Source organism: Neodiprion virginianus, chromosome 6, assembly GCF_021901495.1.
Source record: "Neodiprion virginianus isolate iyNeoVirg1 chromosome 6, iyNeoVirg1.1, whole genome shotgun sequence".
NCBI classification, from domain to species: domain Eukaryota; kingdom Metazoa; phylum Arthropoda; class Insecta; order Hymenoptera; family Diprionidae; genus Neodiprion; species Neodiprion virginianus.
In genome coordinates, this window is record NC_060882.1 from 8031092 (window position 1) to 8058339 (window position 27248).

The 27248-nt window shown below is 37.5% G+C and overlaps 4 protein-coding genes and 1 long non-coding RNA gene across 8 annotated transcripts in view; 3 read left to right on the forward strand and 2 right to left on the reverse strand.

The window, feature by feature from the left end:
- Nucleotides 1-5321: 5321 nt before the first annotated feature.
- On the forward strand, nt 5322-7060 carry LOC124307872 (S-phase kinase-associated protein 1). Its single transcript, XM_046770027.1, has 3 exons — nt 5322-5471; nt 6375-6653; nt 6832-7060. The coding sequence occupies exons 2-3, from the start codon at nt 6375-6377 to the stop codon at nt 7039-7041; spliced, it is 489 nt and encodes a 162-aa protein (XP_046625983.1). The 5' UTR covers nt 5322-5471; the 3' UTR covers nt 7042-7060.
- A 354-nt stretch (nt 7061-7414) lies between these two features.
- Nucleotides 7415-8431, reverse strand: LOC124307874 (uncharacterized). Its single transcript, XR_006908879.1, has 2 exons — nt 8378-8431; nt 7415-8079 (listed from the first exon to the last, which is right to left on the reverse strand). It is a non-coding gene; the product is annotated as an uncharacterized LOC124307874 (long non-coding RNA).
- LOC124307867 (beta-alanine-activating enzyme) lies at nt 7983-12949 on the forward strand. Of its 2 annotated transcripts, none has more exons than XM_046770021.1 (9): nt 7983-8114; nt 8419-8679; nt 8788-9629; nt 9705-9793; nt 9871-10790; nt 10897-11045; nt 11127-11290; nt 11371-11634; nt 11714-12949. In XM_046770021.1, the coding sequence occupies exons 2-9, from the start codon at nt 8471-8473 to the stop codon at nt 12095-12097; spliced, it is 3021 nt and encodes a 1006-aa protein (XP_046625977.1). In that variant the 5' UTR covers nt 7983-8114; nt 8419-8470; the 3' UTR covers nt 12098-12949. The 2 variants fall into 2 exon arrangements, with proteins under 2 accessions (XP_046625977.1, XP_046625978.1); XM_046770022.1 differs by having other exon boundaries at nt 8052-8314; nt 8421-8679.
- Nucleotides 12168-16831, reverse strand: LOC124307870 (rab GDP dissociation inhibitor beta). Its single transcript, XM_046770024.1, has 5 exons — nt 16476-16831; nt 14804-15217; nt 14486-14699; nt 13867-14049; nt 12168-13677 (listed from the first exon to the last, which is right to left on the reverse strand). Exons 1-5 carry the CDS (start codon nt 16634-16636, stop codon nt 13321-13323), a joined length of 1329 nt encoding a protein of 442 aa, XP_046625980.1. The 5' UTR covers nt 16637-16831; the 3' UTR covers nt 12168-13320.
- A 1886-nt stretch (nt 16832-18717) lies between these two features.
- The window catches only part of LOC124307866 (phospholipid-transporting ATPase VD), a 62400-nt gene continuing 53869 nt past the window's right edge, over nt 18718-27248 (forward strand). For all 3 annotated transcript variants that reach the window (XM_046770018.1, XM_046770020.1, XM_046770019.1), the window contains exon 1: nt 18718-19326. The gene's annotated coding sequence lies outside the window, so the exon portion shown is untranslated. The remainder of the gene's footprint in view (nt 19327-27248) is intronic.

Below are 27248 nucleotides of genomic sequence, written 5' to 3' on the forward strand. Positions count from 1 at the left end.
TTTTCATTGCATCTAAGACGGAAATAGAAATTCATGCGCTTAGAGAAATCTCATCCTATTATAGTTATAACAGAAAATTACGTGTGTAACAATAATGTTGACATGTTATTTACGCAATCGATATAAAGCGGAACAAGTATAATTATTCAATGTAACAATAATTCAATTCTAGGTACCAAAAACGAGCCAGTCAACAAAGGAAGTTTTTCTTAATTTAAGAACGAAAATTTTTCTCGCGAATTTACGGCTATAGATTTGAATCTGCGTTAGCCGTAAGGTGTGGGGGCGTTGAAAATGTCTTTGACGGGAAAAAGTGTTGGAGTGGAAATGTTTTGGGGTGAATGTCGGAAGGGTCAAAGATTTACAGAGAACAGTCTATACCTACTGTAGAAGTTTTTTTAGGACTACACAAGGATCTTTTTCCACGAGGTGTGAGTCAGAACGACAAATATTTTTCTACCGAGATAAACAAGAATTCGCATTATGGAATCGGATCCAGCTATACATTTTCTATAAAAGTCAAGATTTCATTTACAGAGCTTGGACAGTTCTGTATAATATCTATTCAACTCATAGACCGAAATGCACGTTTAAAAATTAGTGCCTAAAAAAGTAAAAACTCTGATAACTGGGTTGGAAAGCTGCGAAACGTGAGAACTGGATTCATGGCTGCGGACTGCGGATATAAACCTCGATTGTTAGATAATATTGCGACGATTTCAATCACTGGAACGTCGCTTCCTTTTCAGAAGTTTACAAAAATGTCCGTAAAAGATTCTCACACGCATAAGAAGGTTTTCTCCTTGAAGATATGAAAGGACGCGCTATCAGAGCCTCGTGTTTATCTCGAACCTCTTGATCCAATAGAATAATGCTATATTACCACCGAATATAATGATTGAAATTTGTATTCGTGTAACGACGCGCAATTCGTCTCAAAAGTACGCTATACGTCGACCAAAAGAAGAAATTGCTGTCTGGTTTCACTAGCGTCAGAAATTGCAGTTATTCGGTATCCCGCGTGGCGGACTAATAATTTATTCTTACGTCACGGGTGCGGGTTTCAGCGATTCTCTGAACGAACCAATTAGCACTGCCAGACGATCGATTATTACTTTATCACTTCTATCGGCTTCACGTAAACTCGCGATAATTATTAGTAACTTTACCTAAATTACATGGCTGACAGGGATTGTTATGATATTATGTAACGCGCGTCGACAATTGGTATATTACACTGTAATAATTGTATTGTCAAAAAAATTCATGCACGTCTGTTGCACGTTATATAAAAAACCGAAAGGGATATTGGATGTAAACCAATACCTACCCAAACGCAACTTTGCGCGATTTTTCACCGATCTCGATCCTTTTTCTTCTCCCATTTCTCACCCCCCCCCCCCCCCCCTCCCCTCCCTCACCCATCATCCTCCCCTCAAAAAAGAAGAAAACAGGTAACTTTAAATGATTAACGGACCAGATTGCTCGGCGATCCTTCAACAGCATAACTTTTTATGCTACTCAAGCGGAGTTCTTTAAAGTTGAACGACCTTTTATTTATTACTAAAACGATACCTGTGACCTTCTGAGAATGTCGTTTGTCCTTTTTACTATCGCTATTTTCAATTCGGCAATCGATATCAAACGTGCAGCTCGTGAATTTCAACATATTTTACATCATCGTCATCCACCAGGCCACGTGGCGAATAAATCATGCTTTTTCGATCCTCGTATGCTGTGTGTGCATGGCTATACGAGATGAATTTTTATTAATTGTTGCAACTCATTCGCCCGGATTTTCTATTTCAATCATTAAAAATCGATCATCGTTCAAAGTAATTTCGGTTCGGCATCTTCTGGCAAAGGTAAGAATTATTTTCTGGTAGAACTAATTTTTTATATATATTGTTGAAAAAATATAACCATGTATTCATTTTCACAGTTTATCGATCGGCACAAAGGAATATGGTAATAGTTCGAAGTTGATAAGCTCGCTCGATTTCGCAAACCATCAGCCATCTATAACTCTTACGAAAATAAACTCGCAACGTATAATACAAGTTGAAGAAATATTGATGAAATTATTTTCACCGAGGCAAGTGAATTATTATACCGAAAAGCAAGTGATTCCTTCCGACGTTTCGAATCTTTTTGCCCCCCGATATTGCTGCGTCATCGCCAGAAAAAAAAGCTCGTCGAAATTTTCCCTGTTCGTGCAGGGGCAGAAAGTTTGACCTTCTAAGTGAGTTGGAGTTGGGAAAGCAGTTACGCGCAATAACATGCCACTGACATTGGCCGCGATAATTTTTTGCCGAAAAACAATACGTGACTTATTGTAAAATCTCTATTTTATCCATTGAAGTAGGATACCAGTAGCCTTTTCTCATCTTCCCACGATTTTTACTATCGAGCTGACTGAGACGTTGCGTGGGATGCTGGCGCCAAGAGAGAGACAGACGACTCTCTCTGTACACACAGAGGCTAGAGCGTACAGCAAACTAGGATAACTTACGATTAGATGGATTTGTCTATTCCCATAAATCACGGAATTTCACCATGTAACACCTTGAACTGCACAAACTTCTTACGTGATCCCGTGTGAAAAAGGGTGAATTTTTTCACATCCGCTTACTGCAACTCAGTCGACCTGTTCATAAATAAAACTTTTCAATTGGCTCACCGAAAGAAGAAAAATCGTCTCGTTAAATGCACGCGATGAATCCAGTTTTAATGAATGTCGTGCATATATACTTTGGCTGCAGTTGCCGAAGCACGGATTGTTGGTAAAATCATAATTTAATTCACAAACTGATTATACTAAATTCAAACCAGCGGTGTGTCGTCCACAATTGACTTCCCACGTTTAATCACGCTCCAGATATTTACTGGCACTGAATAATCTCACCTTTGGCTTCTGACTCTAAAAAGTTTGACCATTGAGTGGAAAATAATGTGTTATGGAAACTTGGCACCGCTCGGCATCTACCGGACTGTATTTTATTCAGATACACGGGATCGGGTCACCTGTAGCTTCTGCAGTAGCTCAAGCAGTCAAGCTACTGATCGATTCCTTAGATTTTTTCCTAAGATTTCTTTAATACTGTTATATTAATCTTGAAAATTGGTCAAGTGGCATCAGTGCGATGCTGCGGGTTTCAGTCGTCGTTGAAATCAACAATTTAGTTGACATTAACTAAACATTTTGCTAGACCAGCATATCTTGAATGCCGCCCGTGACCACGTATTTAGTTAATTCAATGACTTGTTTCTATCAGTGAAGCCTCTAATAAGGTATTTTGCCAGACCCGATGTCCATTGCTAAGATGTTAGTGCCAGAGTTTGACTCGGTCAATATTGATCTAGGAATATTACTCACGTGTGTATAATTTTCAGTTGCAGGAATTTGCTTCAATTAACGAAATTAATACATTATCGGAATGATTGATTGAATTGGACACCGCTGAGAGCAATTCTAACAATGAATTACATGATCTTACGAAGTCAGGCAAATTGTTGAAATAAAAAATTGGAGAGCTACAAAATCGACGAAAGTTAAATATTTTTTGTGACAACATAGAGTAAAGAATAGGATAAACAGAGAAAGTCTGAGTGTTTTGACCTGAATCTTTCTTCGAATGGTATACATGGAGAGAAAAATTTTATCTAGAGTCTATCGCAACGTGAGACTTTTTTCGGAAAGAGTCGCGAGATTTTAAACAAACATCATTTGAAATATTCGATTCCAGAAGTTTCTGTCAGAAATGTTTTCACGTAAAAACATGTCGCAATTTCTACACTTTCATCATTTATGATTCGAACTTTAACGGAAGCATAAACTGAATAACTTCATTAAATCACCAACAACAATTGAAGATATCCCAATAAACCAAAACGAATTGAATAGAATTGAGTAAGTCCGAAGACCGAATTAACTCGATTTGAAGCGAATTGAAAATACTTACATATGTGCGAATTCTTTTGAATTTGTTTTAATTTCTTTTTTCCAATTCATGCCAATTCTGTTTTTGCAGTACTCAATTCGATTTGATTTACTGTGATATCTAATTGCAGGTTTTGGTATCTTCAAACCTAGCTTTTCGTTAATATTGGCACAATAATTTCGTCGCAAGTATAACGTAATGCACGAGTTAAAAATTATTATACAGCTACAGTCGCTGGACAGATATTTCTCTTAAGACTTATTTAATGCGGTTCATTGGGCAAGAGCTTCTGGTCCCGTTATAAAGTTGAAGAGGGCGAAGAGCAGCACTTATTTTAACTTATTGTTCGTACTCATTCAGTTGGAGCAATCATGATTAGCTGCTCTACCCTTTTCTAGCTCGACTAACAGACTCAATCAAGAAAGCTTTGTTTTAATTTCATTAATACGCTTCAGTTAGTTTATACTAGACGCGACCAAAATACTTGAATCGTTGATTCTCTCTACGATTCTAGCCCAGTAAACGATCCTTCGCGCTCTTTACACAGACCACGACGGAAAAATTCCGACAATGGCGATCCGTTCTGGGTCAGCGATTCAATCGGGCTTATTTAGCGTTTTATTACACAGAATAATGCAAAAATTAACGACGTCAGTTCTCTACGATGGTTATAAAGTTCAAATGCAACGTGCAAGTTTTGTATTTTCTGTCATATTGGGACACGGTCATTTTCTTAATTCAAATTTGAATGGAAAAGTCGAATTACGGAAAGTTTATGCTCCTTAATAGGATAGAAAGGCTGCAAGTGACTGTTGCGGACTAGGGACTTTTATATAAGCCTAGTTGGTAAATTTGAGACATAGGAGTGAGAAGCGACGCTCATAATTATATATAACCCACTCAATAAATACTTATTCTAAAATACTAAACTATGTGTTATCACTAATATACGGCAATACCCGCACTTGAAAATTTGAAAAAAACAGATAAAAGCTGTTTTTTCTTCGCTCCATAGTTATTTTGTTTGTGGAATTCAAGCAAAAAAATGTGAGACTTACAGCCATTTTAAATTTCCTTTTGAATTTACTGCTCTTCCAAAATTTTCCGCAATACGTAAACGCAATTCATAGCGCCCTACGCCAGTCGGCTGTTTTCAGCATTTTAATTCTTCAAAAATAACAAATTTAAAATCAAATCTCAGTAAAGTATGAGTTTTATTTTCCAAATTGTAAATACTCAACATGAAACACGATGTTTGATCGCTCCAACAACGCTCAGTTTGAAGTGTTCCAATTTTGAAAATTTAAGCACGGTCCTGACTGCCGACAGCGCCATCTATGAGCCGTTGCGCCTGCGTGTTGCTGACTGAAGTTTGTCGTCGATGATCAGAGAGAGATCGCAGGGTGAGCAGAAAGCGAAAAAGAGGGAGGTAGAAACTAAAGACTAGAGAGTGTACTAGAGAGCCTGGCAACGTTACGCTGTGATTCATTATCGGTTTCACACAACGGAGAATTGGAAGTAACTTGAAAGGTAATTCGATAATTTATTTACGGAGCTTCTTGCCTCGGTCAAAACGTTTGTAACAAAACATTCGCTGGGCATTGTTTATCGCCTTGAAGTTGGAAAAGTCGTTGCACGGGAAATCGGCTAATGGACGAATATTCGTTGCCCGCGCATGTTGTTATGATTTATAATGATTCGTCGATTTTCAACACCAGACATGAGCTGCTTTGCATTAAACCCTCCAGGAACGTGTCTCCTCCGCATATTATGACCGGATACGCCCGCCACTAACGTGCCGTCGAATTTTATTGGGTTTATAACCCTTATCCAAAACCTTGGGTCAACGGCGAACCTCATTCTCGCAAGGTTGTTGCCGTGCGCGCCAATATCTTATCCCTGTGGTCGACACTCGCTACCTGACGTTTCCTGCTCGACGTTCTCATCCGTAAAAATTTTCCTCGCTGCGGAGAAAGACCGAATATTCTTTTTCGAAATTACACGAAATCAAACGCGTCATTGTCCATGCAGCATTTTTCGTATTCACTTCGTGCGTTGGAATTTTCATAACGTTGTATGACTCAGATTTACAAGTTACAAAAATAAACATACCCTCATACTTTTCGCGGAAATCGATTTTATTTTTCAGTTTTTTTCTACATCAAAAATCTCTGTAATGCTATGCGTAAGCATTTTTCAGTTCAATGCGTTGAAAAAAAATGTTTACGTCCATGTCCCAAACTCAATTCACTCTGTGGTAAATGGACTGAATGACATTGGAATGTAGTTTATACACAGATCGATAACATGGACTAGGAGTTGTTCAAAGACAAAGAAACTTGTACACATAACAATAATAATAGCAGAAGGTCGATTCTTGTACCTGAAATATTCACGTAACTGAACTTATGTTTGTCTTGTTTTTAATCACAGATGCCGAACATAAAGCTGCAGAGTTCGGATGGCGAAGTATTCGACGTGGATGTTGAAATTGCGAAATGTTCAGTCACGATAAAAACCATGCTGGAGGACTTGGGAATGGATGAAGATGAGGATGAAATTGTTCCCCTACCAAATGTTAACTCTGCTATCCTGAGAAAGGTCATTCAATGGGCCACGTATCACAAAGATGATCCACCACCACCTGAAGATGATGAAAACAAGGAGAAGCGAACTGACGACATCAGCTCTTGGGATGCTGATTTTTTGAAGGTCAATTTTGAATTCAATCGAAATTCTAATATTATAATTAATAAGAGACACATTCCTTTCATTTGAAAATTTTCTTTGACAATTTTTCACTCTTAAACATCTTTGAAACGTAGTCTATGCAAGATTCATTATATTTTTAACGACAGCTACTAATTTGCCTTGTTTTATTTATTTACAGGTTGATCAAGGAACCTTATTCGAACTGATTTTGGCAGCAAATTACTTGGACATCAAAGGACTTCTAGATGTAACGTGCAAGACTGTGGCAAACATGATAAAGGGAAAAACACCAGAAGAAATCCGTAAGACGTTCAATATAAAGAACGATTTTACAGCTTCAGAAGAGGAGCAGGTTCGCAAGGAGAATGAATGGTGCGAAGAGAAGTAGAAAGAATCTGAGGAGGGACGAAAGAAATGCTTTCTAAATCATCTGTAACTGTAGGTTTATCGCGTGTTAAATCTGAAGATGTCTTTCGCAAACTCAAATTTCAAGCTTGTCGCAACAGAAAAACTCACCCTCTGAAAAATTTAGCAATAATGGAATATTCCCGTTCCAGCCGAGTTTCTCCATTTGCGTACAATATCCCTAATTCGAAATTAGAAATACCAGCAACAATTGCTTGGAGAAATAAATTTTTGCAACTGATATGAATATTTTCTAGGTATGCTGGCTACGTTAATAGAAAGATTTACATTCTGGATACAATTTCTTTCGGTCTGTTTCCACTCTCTAATGGAAAACATGATTTTTCGGTTTAACGATCCATACCACGAAAGTATTAATTTAACAATAGCACGATTAATTTCTGTGTATAATTAACCAAGTATAACTTCAGTCTATTTAAATATCAATATCTTCGAAATCTGTTATATCTGCATCTCATCTGTGAAGCTTTGATCTTCTTTCTTTAGTCCAATCTCTTGTGAATACGTGTATCGAATCATTTGATAAAATGTGTGATTAACAATGTGACTGAACTTCGAAATAATAATAAATTAGCTATCTTTTTGTTCGGAATGTAAAATATCAGTTAAACGAATTCGGCAATGCAGAATTAGTTTTTTTTTCCTCATTCAAATCTTCTGCTGTACTTCATTCTTCTTAATTTAATTACTTATAAAATATATCAACCCTTAATGTAAACATTAGATCCTATAACAAGAAGAAAAGGGTAATATTAATATGCGTAAATAATAAAATTCATTTTTCGTAAAACAAATAATTGAAAACTTTTTTCTCAAATTCGGGATCACTGTTAAGGTGATGATCACTTGTTTCTGTTTCCCTCATGTTACGGATTTGAAGGAATGAACGTATGCGCGCACCGTTTTTCTAAAAAAACAAACAAGGGTGGAAAGAACTAAAATTGAATTGTAGGAAATAAATGTCTGCTGTTATTTCCTTTTCGTACATCAGCAGCCCAGCCTAAAACAATAGAAATTGAATTATCCATACGAAAGGTAAGCATTAAATATTGATCTTAGATAATGCATTGATTGGGTGCCGTTCGTATTACGCGAATTACGAATGTATTTAAATTCAAGTAGAAACGAATGACGGTTGTAATCCTAACCTCAAATCAAAGTATCGTGAAAAAATACTTCCACAATTGTCAGTAATCAACCACTTGTTGATATGGTGATTATATTCAATCAATTCAGTGAGTAGATGAAGTGATTATGTAATAATTATTTTGATAATAATTAATTATTCCGATAGTTACCTTCATTTCGAATTTCTCTTTTGCATGAACTCTGCGACAAGAGGAACTGAATTATTATAACTGACGTATGAGCACGCAAATGACGGTGTCAGTATGTTGAACACCATCTGTGACTGGAGCTCGCCTGAAGACATAGCGATAGAGTATCATAACTCGGAGACAATTAAGAAGATCAGTTATTCCGAGCTTAGCGATGCAAAAGTAAAGATTGAAGCTGTGTTAGCAGGTGCTGTTAAAAACCATCAATTTGTGGGGATAAATTGTGACGTAAAAGCTCCAAGCATCCCTGCTCTGATCTTGGGGTAATTGTTACGACGAATAAAAAAAGTGGCATTCAGTGAGATGTCCTTTTGCAGTAAACACGATGAAATACCGATACTTCATATTGAATAATTCTTTTTTTTTTTCAGAATCCTATCTCAAGGATCTGCATTTGTGAATTTGCCATCGACAGGTGTAAGAGAAATTTCCTCTAGGATTGGACTATCATTTGCATTTTCTCAATCAGTACTCTCTGGGGCAAATTCCCTATGCGAAGTCGACGTACACGGAGAAACGGTTAAATTACTAGAGTTGGAAACTATCGATGGTACAAATAACATAGACAAGAATGAATTCGCGTTCGCTATAACGACATCAGGCTCAACAGGAATACCAAAAGTTGTGAAAGTTCCTCATGCTTCTATAGTGCCTAACATTTTAGAACTAAAGCAAATTCTCCGCTTATCAAAACATGACAAAATAGCACAATTAACGAAACTGACTTTTGATCCTAGTATAGTAGAGACGTTTTTGAGCTTGTCTAGCGGCAGTACGCTGTTCGTGGTTTCAAAAGAAGTCATTAATAACCCGTATAAATTATTGAACTTGATTTTTGAACATGAAGTTACATTCTTGCAAACCACACCATCACTGTGGCTGTACAGATGGAGTGAGCATCAATTAGGAAACACAATCTTTGGTAGGGAGAGCAAATTGAAAGTGTTACTTCTTGGCGGTGAACCTTTGCCTAAAGTCGAAATGTTCAGAACTGTAAAACACCCAATTAATCAGACTAAGATTTACAATATTTACGGTATAACTGAAGTATCTTGTTGGGCGAGTATAAATGAAATTAATATAAATCACAATGAGGTTGAAACCTCACCTATGATCAATCAATATCTGGGGACACCATTTTCCGAGACCATTTTTCAAGTGAGAAGTGAGAAAGGCGATATCGTTTGTGACGGCGAAGGTGTCTTGTACATTGGTTCGTATATGCTGGTCTTCTAAATACTCGATTTCTCGGTCATAAGAAGCACGCTCATTTTATCTTATACTTTAGGAAGTGATACTAGAGTCTGTGCGATTAACAACGAAGATTTGAAACACTTGGAAACACCGGTCTTTAGGAAAACTGGAGATTTAGTTGAAGTACGATTTATACATTATATCAAAAAGAAGTTTGGTACATATCACATGAATTATTTTCGAGAGTTTTAAATTTTCAGGTAAAGGGAAACAGGGAGTTTTTTTATAAAGGTAGATGCGACAGGACTGTTAAAAGGTTTGGTAATAGAGTAGATTTAACTGAGCTAGAACAAACGGTGTCAAAATTGAATTTTGTGAAAAATTGTCTTGTAATGTGGGATGAGAAACAGCATGCGCTCTATCTGTGCATTTCTACCACGAGCCTAAGAGCAGCTGGTGGTAAATTTACCGACGAATTGAAAGTGCAAGAAGAACTTGATAATGAGCTTCGTAAACTACCGTCTTTTTACCAACCAAATAGAATAAAACTTTTTAATACTTTTCCACTGACTATAAATGGAAAAATCTGCACCAGAAGTTTGATGAAAACTTTTGAAACTACAGAGAAAGGTCGTGTCCAAAATAGCCAGAAAGCGAATGATTCAAAATTAGTAAGAAAAATATTATTGCAACTCTGGAAAAACGATTTAAAGTCAACAATCGATTCTGGATTTTTGGACAGTGGTGGGAATTCTGTAAAAGCAATGCAGATCGCCAACGAACTTTCTGCAGCATCAAAGATAGAGTTCCCTGAATTAATTGGTTTGTTATTAAAAAATGAAACGCTGGCTAACTGCATGGATTACGTACTTCAAAAAATTCAATCTTCTGTGCAAATAACTAGTAATGTAGACAATATTGTCAGTTCAAGTTCCAGCTACACACAATTTGCAATGAATAAAAAAAGAAAGTATGATGTTATACAGCCCAAAAAATATTCACATCCTAACTTATGTTTGTGGCAAAAATGTAGAGGAAGAGTGACTGGAGAGAATGATGAAAACTATCTTCTCCCAAGCACAAATTTGAATCTGAATATTCGTTCACAATTAATTGTGGAATGTACACAAGACTTGAAGAAATGTGTTGACGCATCGCCGACTATATTCAAATACTCTAGGTACACCAGTGATTCGGTTTATAAACTGCAATATTTTGTGAAATATGGCTAGTCAATGGTAAAAATAAGAAATCAATTTTAAACAGATACAACATCTCAATTTCAGTGGTGAAATCTATACATCTGTAGGTTCCCATGCGGGTCTAATCCTGACTAAACAACTGAATAGTCACGATTCAATTACTTATGAAATAAATCTGCCAGATAGAATTGAAGCCTCAGTTCTTGTTCTGGATGAGTTTAAAGGAATTGTTGGTAAGTCGGTATCCATGGCTTCTTTCAAGTGTATGTTTTATACCATATAAGATGTGTTTATCCAATGTTAATTAAACTCAGGGTGTTACGATGGATACGTGTATTGCCTGAACTTGAAGAGTGGGCAAATAATTTGGAAATACAAAACTGGAGACACTGTCAAGTGCACCGCAGCAACAAGTAGTAATGGAAAAAGTGTTTTTGTAGGATCGTATGACAAATATTTTTACAATATCTCTATAGAAGTAAGTATTATGATGAGCTAATCATAGTCCCATAAATACAAATAAACACGCACATCTCAAATATCACATTCTGCGTTTAGGATGGTCAAGAGATATGGAGATTTAAATGTAGCGAAGGCAGCATTTCAGCTACTCCTTGTACCTGTCTGAGGGCATGTTCAGTTCTGTTTGGAACTCTCGATGGGACTTGCATGTCATTGAACCAGACTTCTGGAGAAATAATTTGGAAGTTCAAATTCAATGATCCAATATTTTCTGCCCCAGCAATGCTAGAAAATGAAGACATCGTGTTCTGTAGTGTTTCGGGAGAAATGAAGTGCTTTAATTCAGAAACTGGTCACGAGGTGAGACACTAAGCGCAGCAATTTCAGCATAGAAAAAAATAAACTTTTAATGCAAAACATAAGGAATTATTATTTCTAGAAATGGAATTATAAAATTGATGGCAATGTCTTTTCTCACTTGGTGATGAGAAAAAACTGCTTTATGAACACCGAGGAGCTAATCATTGGATCCAACAATAAAAGTGTTTACTGTCTCTCCATACAAACGCTTTCATCGACCCCAGTTCTGAAATATTCAGTTACTTTTGAATGTCCAATATTTGCGACACCCTACTGTGAAAGAGATGTTTTAATCGTTGCTGATACAGGCGGTGTTTTGAGTTTTATAAATGCTTTTAATGGTCAAGTTGTTACCAGCTTGAAATTGGGTGGTAACATATTTTCATCACCTGTAATAAATGGTGAATTCCTTGTAGTAGGATGCAGAGACAATAATATGTATGTTGTGAGAATAGTTGGATAAATGAAATTTGGAAAAAGAAAAACTAAAAAATTGTGTTTGTAAATGAAGAACGTTGATGAAAATATCCAGATTATTTAATATAATATCATTTATTTTCGTATGCCTCCCAAATTACAGTCGTAAGTGTTTCATTTTTCTCCAACAATCTGTAGAGTAGAATCGATGTTCCATTGAATTCGTGTAATATCGTATCAGTTTGTTTTATACCATGCAGCATGTAAGCTTGACACAAATTTTTGTTAATCAATTACTTTTTAAAAAATAATATTCATTCACTTAAAGTTCACGGTATTATTATACACTCACAGTAACAAAGAAATATTCGTGCTCGCAAGCTCACCTAACATATTAGCATATTTAAATTTATTTATTCATTTATTGGTAATATTACATAATTGAATTCTTCGCTGCCCGACCACCCACTGGAGTGATGTATAATATACTTGTAATTCAATACAGATATTGTGATTCACATCAATCATCTTTTTTCTACATGGTATACCCACTCCGATTTTTAACATTATGTATACCCAATATTATAATTCACCTGCACTTATATTTCAATATGATGAATCATTTTAGACTTCTCCAATTAGTATGTACTATCGTCATAATCTATTCCTACCGTGAGAGGCTTGCCGTAATTACATTCAATGAGCAGACATTTTTCAATTTATAACTTATTCATGTTGTGAGAGCCAAAAGGTAGCTTTCTGTTTCGTTACAAGTTGATATAAATTACTCTGTCCTATAATGACTATTCCCTAATCATTTACTTTGCATAACAACATTTTGTAAGTAGTTAAAAATATGATATATATATTCGTAGTAACATTAGCTTGGAAAACGTTTTTAAGGAACTGAAAAATGTGGATACATGTGAATCGTCTGCGATTAATGAAGACTCGCGACAAAAATTACAATATGCTATATATTGTGTATTTTCAGCTTTTCTCCGTGGTTTTTTTTGCTTCAAACATCAAGTAGAAGTCCCCACGTTCTGGATAACTGAGGGCTGAAGAGCAGGTGGATAAAAATTTGCGACTATTTATTTATTTTTTTTCATCTTCCACTTATGATACATATACATCGTTTTCATCGTAGTACCCTAGACTTAACAAAAGTAAGAATAATGATACTTATAGTACGGGATGAGTTGAACCCTTTGGATTAGGCTCGAATCAAATCCAAGCATAGGATATCAATTGATTCGCTAATTACGGTTACTGATCTTCGTCACCTAATTCATGCTTGACTTTGTTGAAGTCGAATTCCTCTCCTGTGGCGCGTTTGAAAATATCCAAAACATCCAGGCAAGTTGTTTCAAAATGCGTTGTCGCATCGTAGCTCGTTGAAATGAATAATTGACTGTTAAGACCATTGTCGGTCGGCTCGAGGTAGTCAGAGACTGATACAAACTTTTGTTTTATTGGCCCAAGCAAGTCGATACCAGGCTTTATTTCTGCTTCAGGATTGCTCGTCTCTACTGTAGTAGACACCATAGCAACAAACCAGCCTTTAGCTGCTACTTGATGCGTGTGAGATACCAATGAGACGTAGATATCAGAGTTGCGATTCACCTAAGACAACGTACAAAACATCTGTATATTCAATTATCACAACTTGATTGGTTCAATCGTCAGGTTCTCTATCCAACTAAAGCCCTTTATTACTCCAACTGCTTTGAAACTGGCTAGAAATCTCTCGAATTCACTTCTTTAAGATGAATGAAATGTATTATTCCAATTGCTATCATATTTCACGCCTACCTGTTTCTGTGGAATGATAATTTGTGTTGAAAGAGCATCACCAGTGCCTGATATGGGATGGTCCAAGAGGCAAATGCATCTTATTACTTGTCCTACTTTGCGAACCTTGTCGGTCACATAAGTTGGATCGCAAAATACTTGCTTACATTTGGCTACTTCGGTACCAGATCGAACACCGACTACCTGAAATTCAAAAGAAACTTGAGTAGACAGATAAATTTTATTAAATATGTTTGAAAATAAAATTTTTAGTGTGTTAAATTGACGTCAGTAACAACTGGGCAGCACAGCAACAGATATGGAGAAGAGCGATTATAAACAAGGAGATAAATGAGTCAGTTGCATAACAACAATGTTCCCAGAGATAAGCTTTGCAAGATTCAAAGTCAAATCGTTTCGTTTACTTTAAATTATGATGGCAAATAGTTAGGAAACTAGTTTACAGTAGTCGAACCAAACTAAAAGAACATCTGTCTCTGAAAATCCTTTAAATCCTGTTTAAAAGCATTTATATTTGAGTTGTTTCACCAATCGTAATTCCTTTGAAAAATGATTTATACCTCAAATATTTCGAGGCAAAATAGTATACTGCCAATAGATTGTTCTGATACAAACTCACCTTTCCATCTTCCATGACAATCTCATCTATGGGTTTGTCCAGCATGTAGGTGCCTCCATAAATAGCACTAAGTCGAGCGAAACCTTGGGGTAGTTCGCCCAGCCCATACATGGGATACAGATACGGAGATTTTCCGTAACGAGCTAAACTGTCACTGTAGAGCTTAATTCTTCGAATTGTACCAATAGCGCTCTGGCCTATGTAATCGTCATCTCTAGTAGTGGAAACACATAATTAGTGATATGTACATGATACGATAATAACAAGGTTCTAGTATCATAAATTCTAGTTCAAACACAAAATAATACTTGTTCTTACCTATACAAAGCGAGAGCGTGACCAGTAAAGTCTTGCGTATTCTTGTCGAGATTAAACTTATTGTAAAGAGCTTGCATGTTGTTCGAGAAAGGGTCAAAGCCGTCCCAGCTCTTGGGGTCATCCTCCTGTACGTTTTGTACCCAAATCAAGAAGTTTCTAAAGCGTCTTTTCTCAAACAAACCCATAAGATCACTGGACAGTGCTTCCTGCTGATCGATAGGTACTTTGGAGATTTTTGCCGACTTGTAGACGTAGGAACCCTCTACTGATTTGAATTCCAAGTAACGTGTAACCCCTGTGTGAATCAGCAGCTTCACCAGCAGGCCATTGGCCATTAAAAATTTTGGGATCAAATCCACATTCCAATCTCTACCACGTCCGTAGCTTCCGTCCGGTGGCGGTGCCTTGAATTTACTGAAACAGAATGTTGCTCAATCTCGACTCGCACAACTGGTCAAATCTTTAGAAGTTGCGTAAATTACTAAAAAAATCGGACAAATATATGTTGTATATTTTTTTTGAATGGTCCCCCGTCTGCGGCCGCTGATTATACGGCCCTGGTACCGGTACTGACTAGTGCAGTATGATTCGACCATCAGGAGTGATCATCATTTAAAGCGTCATAATACGCGCAAACGGTTCTCATAGTGCAGCAGGTGTGGCGGTCGAGAATTTTGGTTGTAGAAATGAGACGAAATGTGTAATAAAAACTGAGAATTCAAAAATTAAAACGGGACCACCTTGCTTAGGTCAGGCACGTATCATAAGGCGGTTCTCAAAATCGATAAGACGAATGAACACGGGGACAGGATGATTTTTCATTTCAACAGACGAAAACCGAGACACGCGTAAGAAGTACAAGGAAGCACGAAGGCTCTGTTAGTTTTTTTCCGCCAAAGGAACGGGGGTTTCGCTTCGAACTCCGTTCTGTTCACTTTTTTACCCTGTAGAGCCTGAGTTTGGTGTGGCTGCAAAAACGGGAAGTGAAATGTTCGATGTCCGACATCATTCCACTCTACCGTTATCTTGCAAGGAGCGCTGTTATTATTATATTCTACATTCATACGACGAGCGAGCTGAAAGTTCGTTAACCGGGCGATAAAAATTGCAAATATTTTCAGTGCGGTACGTAGATGTGTATACGTAAAACGAAAAAAAAAAGTACAGTTCTTTCTTGCTGGCGAGTCAATTTTATTAGGGTTATATCGAACAGCCTGCGTCGACTATAAACGATGTGTAATTAGGCGAAAGAAATATTTATGCATATCCGCGACCCCCCTTAAGGTTAGTTTATATCCCCTCCAGCCCCTCATTAAAGTTCTTCCGGTGTTCCCGAACGCCAGATAGCGTGGCTCTCTGCGACGTATGTGGATATACGTCTATACATCAATTTCCGAATAGTTTCACGGTTTGACATGGGCCTTGGTACGATTCGGGACCGCCTTTGGATCCCGGCGCGTTTTGTAAAGGGATTAACCCAACGGAACGATGAAAATAGATAGAAAAGGTTGCAATATTCCATCTGTTTGGGTAAAATTCGCGGGTAGATATACAAAAATCAATATCGTTTCACCCCGGCGTTTAAGCGACACCTGAACGAGACGAGGCGTTTTGCCTAGGTTGGTAGGCAGGGCCGAGAGTTTAGGCGTGCGACGAGTTTATTTTCCCGTACCTGAATAGGTCTTCGAGCGGCGTTATGGAGGCAGATTCACCGCCATAATACTTGTTGCGATCGACGTGTAAAACCTTTTTCCCGCTAACGGATAGCATTCCGCTGAGAATGCACTCCTTGAGCCCGGTTCCGAGCACAATCGCGTCGTATTCTTCATCCATCTTTGCACTGGGTTTATTTTTTATATATTATATCGAACTTCGCTGCACGTCCACGTCGTGTCAAACACCAATGTGTATTTAACGTCTTCTCCGCTTAACTCGAAGTCGCGAAACTATGCCGGAACTAGCAACGAACGGACAGACGGACGGCTACGCTGCCTGATCTGGTCGCTCGTTCGTTCGCCTGCTGCCTGCCTGGCTGCTACGTCAATTTCACTCCCACCAACACCGCTCCCCGTATATCGGGTGGGCATGCAATAATCTCCCGAGATTCCCGATTGCACGGAGGGCGTATCGTCGGATACGGTATTTACGGTCACACCGTGTTCGCAATCTTTTTACCACCAATATCCCTAGATCAGCTGGCTCAGAGCTTTGGCTCAGAGCTGGCTCAGAGTCCTCAGAGCTATCTCTTCCATAAAATGAAACCTTAGAAATTATAACTGAAAGGGCTCTAGTGTAGCCTGTTCGCCGATAAAGAAGAGAGAAAATCGAGGAATCTCCATACATTTATGTATCAAATAGAGTAAAATTATTCGCGGAATATTGCAAAGTTAACGTAAGCAGATTTGAATAGGCCATTATTCTTATCCTATTCTGACGCATGCGTAAATGCGCGTGCAAATAAGGATAAATGGTGGTAACATATCTCAATTTTCTTTCTTTCTAGCCGCATGACCTTTCCATTATTTTTTTGCATCTTGCCCACCTTATTATCTCTATGATTTACGGTTATCCGTATCCGCAATCTTTTAATCACCAATATACCTAGATCAGCTGGCTTTTCCGTGAAGTGAAACCAACAAAGAGCAACATTTCATTGCACATGTTTGAAAGTCAAAATTCCTTATATTCTCATATCTACTTTGATCTCATTCAGTCCGTTATCGAACAAAGAAGAAGAATTAATACGAACGATTCGATGTTCCAATTTCGAATAGGTGATAGCATATAATGCTTGCCGGACTTATCAATTATTTCAAATCTTAAATTCCAAGCCCCCCGATTGAGTTTATTTCATCAGACGTTCCTACGTTACGTTCGAGATAATCGAACAGCTTCCATACAAAGGTATGTACATACGTACATGTATATGCAGTAAAGTATTAAAAATTTATTTATTTATCATCACGACGTGTCAACATTTTTTTCAAATACAATACCGAAGCCGACCGAGGCATCCTCAAAATCCGAATCTGCGTGAAAAATGACTCATTGCCAGTTGGTGAATTTTCAAGAATATCGGTTGCACCACGTGCATAACATACTGCATACATGCATATTCTAGCCGGCGGCTTTCTGCATTCCATGCGTATCTGTACTGCGCAGATGGAACATTATCGGCACCTAAAAATATTCGAGAAACCTATATTCACGCCTACAATATTATACTCGCATATGATATCTGTGCGTAATGCAACGATTTTCACCGCTCGAGACGGAAAACAATACACTGGATAAACCGACGAGTGCTTGTTTACGAAAATCACAAAGTAATTAATTATCTCCAGCCTGCCTGGTGTCTGTCAGATGCCTCGCTTGTCACGTGGTGGAATTCACCTCGTTCAAGGTCATGGCCGTATTACTAAGGGCAGCTGAATTCGTCAACATCAACGATACGCAGTTGATGATTTTGTACAGATAATTAGCTCAACAGCCTCGATCATGGATAATATATAGCGCATAGTTCCTTTTGACCTGTTCAGAGGAATCAAATTAAGATAATAAGTTTTTGAAATATACAGTTAAGCGTACAATAAATCGATGACGAACGCACAAAGTAAACGCATATAATACGGAACAACTATGCTTCGAAAGTTTACATCAGGCGAGGAAAAACTCTGAAATTGTTGTGAGTAATCAGGGACAACGAATTTTATATTCTTCGTAGATCGTTCGAGCTGTTCTCGTACACAAATAACAGCTGGTGAGTGAAATCCCCAGTTCCTTACTGCGGCGACACCCGTAGCATGGTTCCTAGGGTGAAAAAAAACCGGTTGGGTTGGCAGAATTGCGATACTAAATCCGGCAGGTGGCGCTGCTCCCGCGCCGCGAAGTCAGTTCACTCGCCTCTGAGCTGCGAGCCAGGTGTGCGCGTGTGCGTGGTCACGCTGAGGTTTTCTTTCCCCAAACATTCCTTCTATTTACAATAAACTTGTTTGTTGTTAATTTATAGGGCGAGTGAAGCTCGCGTTTATTACGCGTGAAAAAGTGTCGCGAAGAAAAGTACGTGTCCAGTGTCTTAGCGGGAGAATGTAAAAAGAGAGGCAAAACAAAGTTTGTACGCGTTTCTCAAGTAAACAGGCGGTCCACGTTTCACAGATTATGTATAAAATTACGGAGGGACAGAAACGGGGTTAGAATCAGCGAGAGTGCGGGTGATTGTGAAATTTGAAGCGTGGTTATATCGTTAGGAATGTGAATAGGAGTGGGTAAACGAATATATTAGTTCGGATGCAGCTGCGAGTTATGCGTGCAGTGGGTGCATTACAGATTCGCTTTTGGGGGAAATTATTTGAAATTGTGTCAGTGAGACGGTGTTTTTCATGCCGCAGCTGTTATCCTACACCGATTGATATTGCTATCATCACTGGAAAGATGTTCATCCCGGCCGAGTAAAAGTCGCTGGTTTTATTTACACTCGAGGGAATTACTGAGGCCACGTGGAAGTGTTGTAAGCCTGGAAAAATGTGAGTACATATATGATATCTTGTAACGAGAAACTTTAAACCGCGCGAGATTCGTCTCTATTCTATCTGTCGAAGAGAGGCGTCTTCTCGGCAAACGCCACGCGCCTACGCTGTCGAAGATTGGCCAATTCCCGGCCAGATGTTTCGCTTCAATTTGAAAAATCCGTCGCCTCTCGACGGACGGATCTTTGGTCCAAGCCACGCAGCCTCCGAATCGACGCTTAACGCTTGTTCGAAACGTGAGAGCGACGCTTTCGGATGTTTCTCATAGCGTATCCACAGAAAAATTAATGCCTTCGGCTTTCTCGGTGTAAACAAAGCGGTGAATTTATCCGTTTCCACGAGTTAACGGAAAAAAGTAAGTCGGCCGGGGTTACTCGATGAGTAACTAAACTCAGAGAGCACAGATTCCGCGGAAAGAAGTGTGAGAAAAAAGTAGGGCAAATAAACTTCGCATCGCGTTATGAGGATGCTACGGTCATCGTCTTTACCGACCGAGTTCAAAGTCACTTATTTTTACTATCTTGAAAGCCTAACATCATAACAGATTTCATTGCAGAATAAATTTTGAAAAGAAAAAGTTTTTACACGGTATTATCCGACGTAGCATGCGGAATTTCGCTGACTGCAGTGTTTCGACATCGATGGATGCTGCACAGGGTTTGATTATAGTGAAAATAAGTGACGTTTTACTCGGTCGGTAAAGTTTGACTTTGGCATTCTCTTAAAACGCTGCGTTTGTAGGCAGACCTAGTTCGTGGATATTATTTCAGAGAGAGAGAAAGAGACAGAGAGAGGCTGCACCGTTATTGGGAAGAGTCCGACGGTCATACTCTGCGTGGCAAAATTTATGTGAGCTACCTTTTGAGTGTTGAAAAACCAAGCTTTCTCGTTTTAATCGTATTTAGAGCTTTTTAACAGAGACGTCGACGAGTCGTTGCGACAATGACAGTAAAGTGATTTTAGTGAATTTCACGTTTTACGAGGTAAACTTGATACTTTCCGACGATAAGCCGAGGCTGCAAAGCTACTTCCGAGAAAATTATTCTTTTATACTAATGAAAATATGCGACTAATGCTCGGTTTCTTTCTCTTGTTTTAATACAAATACCGCAATTGTAAATGTCGACGGTGTCGCGTTTCTTTGATTCAGCTTGTAGACTGACAAATTTTCGAAATGAAAAGGGAAAGCAGCAAGCATCGCTGATTTGACTCAAAGTATTGCGAAAATGGATCTGCGGTTGGGCCACATAGTAATGTAATAATCCTCCTTGGGCTAAGCGGAGAGAATGACGATTGCAGTTTTCCTTCCGGCTAAAACGTGTCGCCTCTTTTGTTATCTCGAAACTTGAAAGCGAAATTCGAAATTTTCAAAACAAGAACTGCTTTCTTTTCGTGGATGTACGTGTGATGCACAATAAGCAAGAAAGATCACGAGGATAAAGTCAGAAACGTTACTGTAACGATTCATGTTTAGAATGTGAAGTTTCGTAAATCAACCGTGATAAATAAAATATACTCACATTCTGCAAAGCCAACTCCTTGAAAGTGCATTCTGAAATTGCGCGATAACGATTTTTTCTTAATATTTCCTTGTATTAACGTTACTAACTTTACTCTCATAGAACATCCCGGTAATTTATCTTTATTTCTTTCCCTCCCCGCGATTTTATCGTCACGCTTTAAGTCTGATGTTCTCTTAATTCTCGAATTAACATACTAACAACACTACACAAGTTTTACCGTCCGGTTACGATTGGTAGAACGAATAATAACTGGAGCAAGGATATATATATATATAAGGATGTATATATATATATATATACACATGTATGTCGAAAGAACCGCAATACGGAAGTGAAGTGCATTCACTATTCATTTCGGCTACACTTTTTGGATTTAAAAAAATGGAAAAACTTGTTTTATGTTTCATCGATCACGATAAATTCAATTTCCAATTGCCGCTACTCACTTTCTTGCAATGATTTTGCTGCGACCCATCTTCGTATCCGCAAGCAGATATCGTCGTCGATCTACCTTCTCCTCCTCGTCCTTGGCGTAAGATATCCTTACCTAACTCGAAAGTTTGACTTTATATATATATACACACACATATAGTAATGTTATATATATATATGTATATTTCCGCGAAATTTGACGGCTGCTGAAATTAGTTGCGCGTAATTATGCAACCCGGCACATTATACGTACCCACATGGCGAATCACACGTATGTGTAGCAAATATTTACACGGGCATCTCAAGCCAGAAGACGGATGAACCGGACCGAATTTTGTCTCGGTTTAAACGACTCTCCCCACTATCTTCTTTTCCAGTTCCGTCCGGCTGAGCACGTAATTGTTATGCAAGCCGCCGAAGAATTTAATACTTCAGAGAAATTATAACTCTTGCACCGACATCTCTTTGTGAATTATATATTTATTAACGCTCGGTGAAACTTGTTATTATTGTACGACCGATTCGGCTGTGTGTCGTTTTATTCTCTTGTACTTCGTTTAGCGAGCGAATCGAATCGTTGATGTATAAACGAGAAAAAGAAAGAAAAAAAAGTTTGAAAATTTATATTGCAAGTTCTGTTACGGTCGAATTTTCATGAGAATGAAGTTATTAACGTTGCTGTAACGATTGATGTTTAGAAAAAATCGTTACTTCGTACCTTTAAGAAAAATGAAATTTAGTAACGCAACCGCGATAAATAAAATATATTTATATTTTGCATAGTCGACTCTCTGAAAGTCATTCTAAAATTTCGCAACAATGATTTTATCCCAGATATTTCCTTATGTTAACGTCGTTAACTTCAGCCTTATGAATTTTCTATATACGTATGTGTAATATGCATGAATAAGTATGAACGAAACGATTAAAGCCCCGCAGGTAATTGAGTCGAGCTCGACGAAATTACGTGGTGTGTTTTGTTATTTATTCATGTTACTTATTCCAGTCCTCGCAGTCTAGGAAAATGTTTTTACGCGGTCGGTTGTAAGAGATCTCTTTTTTCTTATAAATGTCAATATCCGTTTATCGTCACTGTTGAAAAAATAAAAATACTTATGCAGTGTACTTAGTACTGTATATATATTTACGCAGGCTTTTTTCTACACTGTGTTTTATTTTTATTCTTTCACTTCATTTCTTTGTCTTATAACACGTACTTTCTTTTCGAAATATTAGTTTTGTTACTCACTGGTTGAGAAGTTGACTGTATATATAATATATATATACACATTTGTACGTTTTTTTTTTTTCTTTTTTCGAAATTGGATCATAGAAAGTACGTTAGAAATAGAGAAGAAGAAGAAAACGCAAGAATGGAACATCACATTGTTTACAGATCTGGAATCCATACTCGGAATGATGTATAATTATATGGATCAAGTGTGAATTTTTTAAATCAGTTTCGTTGGTTTGTGCATAAAAAAAAAAAAAAAAATAGTTTCGAGTTTGCGGAAATGCTGAGAACAGACTCCGTTATTCCTCCTCATCGTTTTTTACTGTTAGTGTTAAGAATAGTGGCGTGCTGTATATCCCCTTGAAAAGTGTTGTTCAGAATATTGTTCACGTCCGAGAATATATATTGCAATTTCATTCGTCATGAGGCGTTGAACATATGTTCCGAAAAATACGTGTATAGTTTGATCAGCCTCTCAACGAACCTGTTTAAACAAATCCAATGTATTTATCCTTTCGGCATACATCCGTATCATCATTGTAATAAAAATAAATCACGAAATCTGAGGAGACTTTCTGAACAGTGTTTTTCGAAAGGTGATTTTCACGATGCGTGTATATTTATTAGGACGGATGTTTCTCGGCGCGTGTTTGAAATGTTGATTTGTCCGTCTCAAAAACGATTTCTGTCGTAATTTAACAAGGTTTATAAGTGTGCGATTATTGTCTGTGTTAACTTCGTCACGTCACCTATAACTCCCGGGTATATCCGCGTCATCGCACATAGTTAATAATAATATGGTATCCTCTTACGTTATATGTTTTCGTAAATATGGTATAATTAGAGGCTTTGATGGGAACTAATTTCGACTCCGTGGTATATAATGCGTTCATTTGGTCAACAAGAAATTGTACTACGATTTAAAAAAAACTATTGTCCGTATACCTAATCAACTAACAATTAGTTCTTTGTTGTAATTTATTTTATACGTGTTACTTTTCAATTATTCTTAAGTAAACCAAATGTTTGTTCAATGTTAGTATAACGAACATTCCTTTTCTTCAAGCTCGTAAAAATTGGTTCGAAACCGCGTTGATAGATTACGTGAATGATTTATTGCGTCCGATACATTGGACACGTAAAGAAGCGTGCAGAAATGATGTGATATTTTTGAGACTCGAAATCATGTGCTTCGCTTCCTTCCCGATTGAACGCTTGCTGACAGTTGGCCGGTCTTTTTTTCCGTTTTAGTATTTGAGTTACTGCTAGGGGTGTTTGATAATTTCTAGAGAGATGCCGAGATGATGATTTTTAATACTGCGCACAATTTGCCACCGTTTGCAAGTATAATTACATGCGCGCGAAGCAATTTGAGCTAATAGAGCATAAATACCGAACTCGTTTTTCTACAATAATATACAGCGTGATGATATACTTTTTTTTTTTGTCTGCGTTTGGTGCTGACAACGAGATACTGCGAAACAATAATTAGTGATACACGTATCAGTGACTTCAACATATAATTTCGTTGCACAAGACGCTCGTCAAAAAAAAAAAACGCTTTTTGACAACAAATTTCGATATCTAGCGGGGTGAAATATATGTTGCGCTATCGATGGCGCTCTTTTTTCGGGATCAGAATGGAAGGGCACGGTGGCTACTCGTCAGGGATAAGTCAGGGCATCATTGAATTGTCAAAGAAAATGAACGAGAAAACATTAAGCTTGTACCATGAAAAATCACAATTCGAAAAAATCGTAAGCTAGAAATTTTTAATTAAGAAAAATTGCGTTGAGAAATTGAGTGCTTTTCGGTAGAAAAAATTTCTACTATTCACGAGAGAGATTTTTCCAAATTTTGTAAACGAAACAATGCTTCCCGGGTATATTTCTTCGATCAGCGCTGCGCATCCGTAGAGATATTATAAATAGAGCGGACGAGACGCAGGGGTTAAGGGTAAGCGGAAGGGATGTCCTGGTCTGTACGAAAGATATTCCATCTACTCGATAAGTAAGTTTCTGCATGGATCTAAATATTGCATTGAAATTTTTGTAAAATGATTTAGTCAATGTTCCGTGTAAACGTTTGCGTGATAAAATAATTTTATAAAAATATTTCTGCGCTCAAGCTCGGCTGTATAAAAATTACTTTCCGTCGCCGTTAAACAGAGTGTTACCACATTTTTAAATACCGATAAATTCGTAGCTTCATTAACTATTTACTCTTGTTGGCACTGTTACGTAGCCTTTTACCCAGGAAAAGTTGGGGAATTTTTTCTTGCCCCTTTTTATTGACCACCATGAAGGGGGAAATTAACCCAGAGTGTCGTTTTAATCCTGAAAGGAATTATCAGGTCTGTAATAACTTCGTCGTCGGATTTACGCAAGGAAACAAAATTACAATGTAGCTCATTACAGAAATGGTTGAAACTGTCGCGATTAACTATTCGAACGAAAGGTCGAGTGACGAATTTATTCGCTGAATTTCGTTGTTGAACGAAAATACTCATTGAATGAAACAAAATCGTATGATAATTTGATGTTAAATTTTTGAGATATCTACTGGTTGGCACAACAAGCCTGATAATGTAACACAGCAATTGAAAGAAAATCAAGAATCAAGATCGTTTGTGATAATATCGATCGCAATTGCGATACGGTATCTATACTTGATGAATTTGTACGGAGAGATCCGATCTTTCAATTTATCTTAGACTGTGGAAAGCGTAACTCTGTTGCTTCTGATGACCAGTATGTTATTCTCGCTTGTAGATTTAAGATTAGGCTGAAGTTAGTAACGTTATTGTAATGATTAACGTTTTGGGAAATCGTTGTTTCACAATTGCAGGAGTGTCCGAAATTCAGTAAATCATAACAAGGAAAAATGTATTCATATTTTAAAAACTAGACTACTTCAAAGTCACTGTAAACTTTTGTAAAGTGTAAGCGACGCTGTAATTTCGTTTAAATTTTTTTTTTTTTTTTTGGCAGTAGAAGCAAGTCTAATAATAATTGATAAGGATATTTCAGAATTAATCACCAGTTCCATGATATTGGAAAAAATTATATAAAAAAATGTGTACGTGTCTGAGGTTCTGTCCAGCTGTGTAGACCACAACACCTTGCGACGTGGCAACAGCGCATCACATCCGTAAAACGTGAATTTGCAGTATTAGGCTTACTTTTCGATTATAAATTAAAAAAAAAAAAACGGATTTTATGCACGACAGATCTTGGAAGTGTATAAAGTGAATATACAAAGCTTTCGTAATAACGCGACGCGATGTTGCCAGACTTTGAAAAACCTGATAAACCAGTCAGACACGCAACGCAGTCGAATTTTGACTGGCTGCGTAACGCCGTTAAAACTTCCAACCGTCAACGAAACGAATTTATCGCGAGCTATGCAAACGATTTCATTGACGAGCTTTTTACATTCATATCGGCGGTTCAAACCTCGATTTCCGGCTTTTCTCAGACAGTCAAAGCCTCATTTTTTGTTTGTCCATAACTCGAGTCAGGAGGGAACCAACATCTGGATCTCTTTCGCGGTAGCATCGTCAACCCTTCGGCGGATTACCAATGTTTTATGCGTAGAGTCACCGGCCGCAGCTGAAAGATCGTCGATCAGCATACAGTGAAGGGAACGTACAACTGGAAAAAAACGTGAAACGTTTTACAAGCTTGTTTATGATACATCGACGTCTAAGTTTTCAATGAAGTGGAAACCGAGAAAACTGTAAAGCGGACGACGTATTTTTCTTCGTTGATGTCGGTTCTCGACTTTTTTTTTTTTTTTTTTTTTCCGAGTATAGGTGTAGATAGAGTGACATCCTAGATCGATCTACCAAACGCTGAAATCAAATTTCCTTGTACAATTCGTCGACGAACTTGTTTTTTTTATAAATTCGTCTCAACTCGAAAATGTAAACTCTCTGAGATATTTGCGAGAGTTTTTGACACTTCGCACCTGTATCAACCAGCGGCGACTTTACTGACTTGGTTGAAAAGTCTGACGAAAAGCAGCGTCAATTTATTGGTTTGATCAATCGATCGAATTCACAGATCGTGGAATGTATTATATTCTTTATGGCTTTTCAAAGTAATGAGGGAAAAGAGATTGCGATGTGTTACGAAGCGGTTTATCTTCGTTAGATGTAGTACAAAGTTCACATTCTATTCGTCTCGAACATTGTAAGAAGGAAAAAAAAATCTCTAATGGTGCTAAAGTTGAATAGAAATTTCTTCGGTTCGAATTACTGTAGAATAATTATTTCTCTTATAATCAATTCAGAATCAATAAAAATCCAAATCCCATTTTTATCAGTTGATTCGTATTTGTTTCAGATATTATTTAATTCTTGCGTTTTCTTTGTCAACTAACACGACAAAGAGCTTATAGGTTATTTTTCAAAATTTTCGCAACGATCCGAAGAACATTTTCATCTGGATATAAAATTTGTTCACATACGTAACAGTTTTCTTATCATCACTTGCGTATTTTGAAACTTAAATCAGAAAGTACACACGGAGGGATAAGATTATTTGAGTAAATTCTTCGAATGATATTTGTAATGCCGTTGACTAAAAATTTTTTGAAATTTACACGATATTTAATGGGTAAAACCCGAAAACTTATTGTTCTACAAGTATACAAGTATAAATTGAACATGTATCGATAGTTTTTGTTTATTTGTTGTCAGTATGAATTTCGATAGCGCGACTCTACTT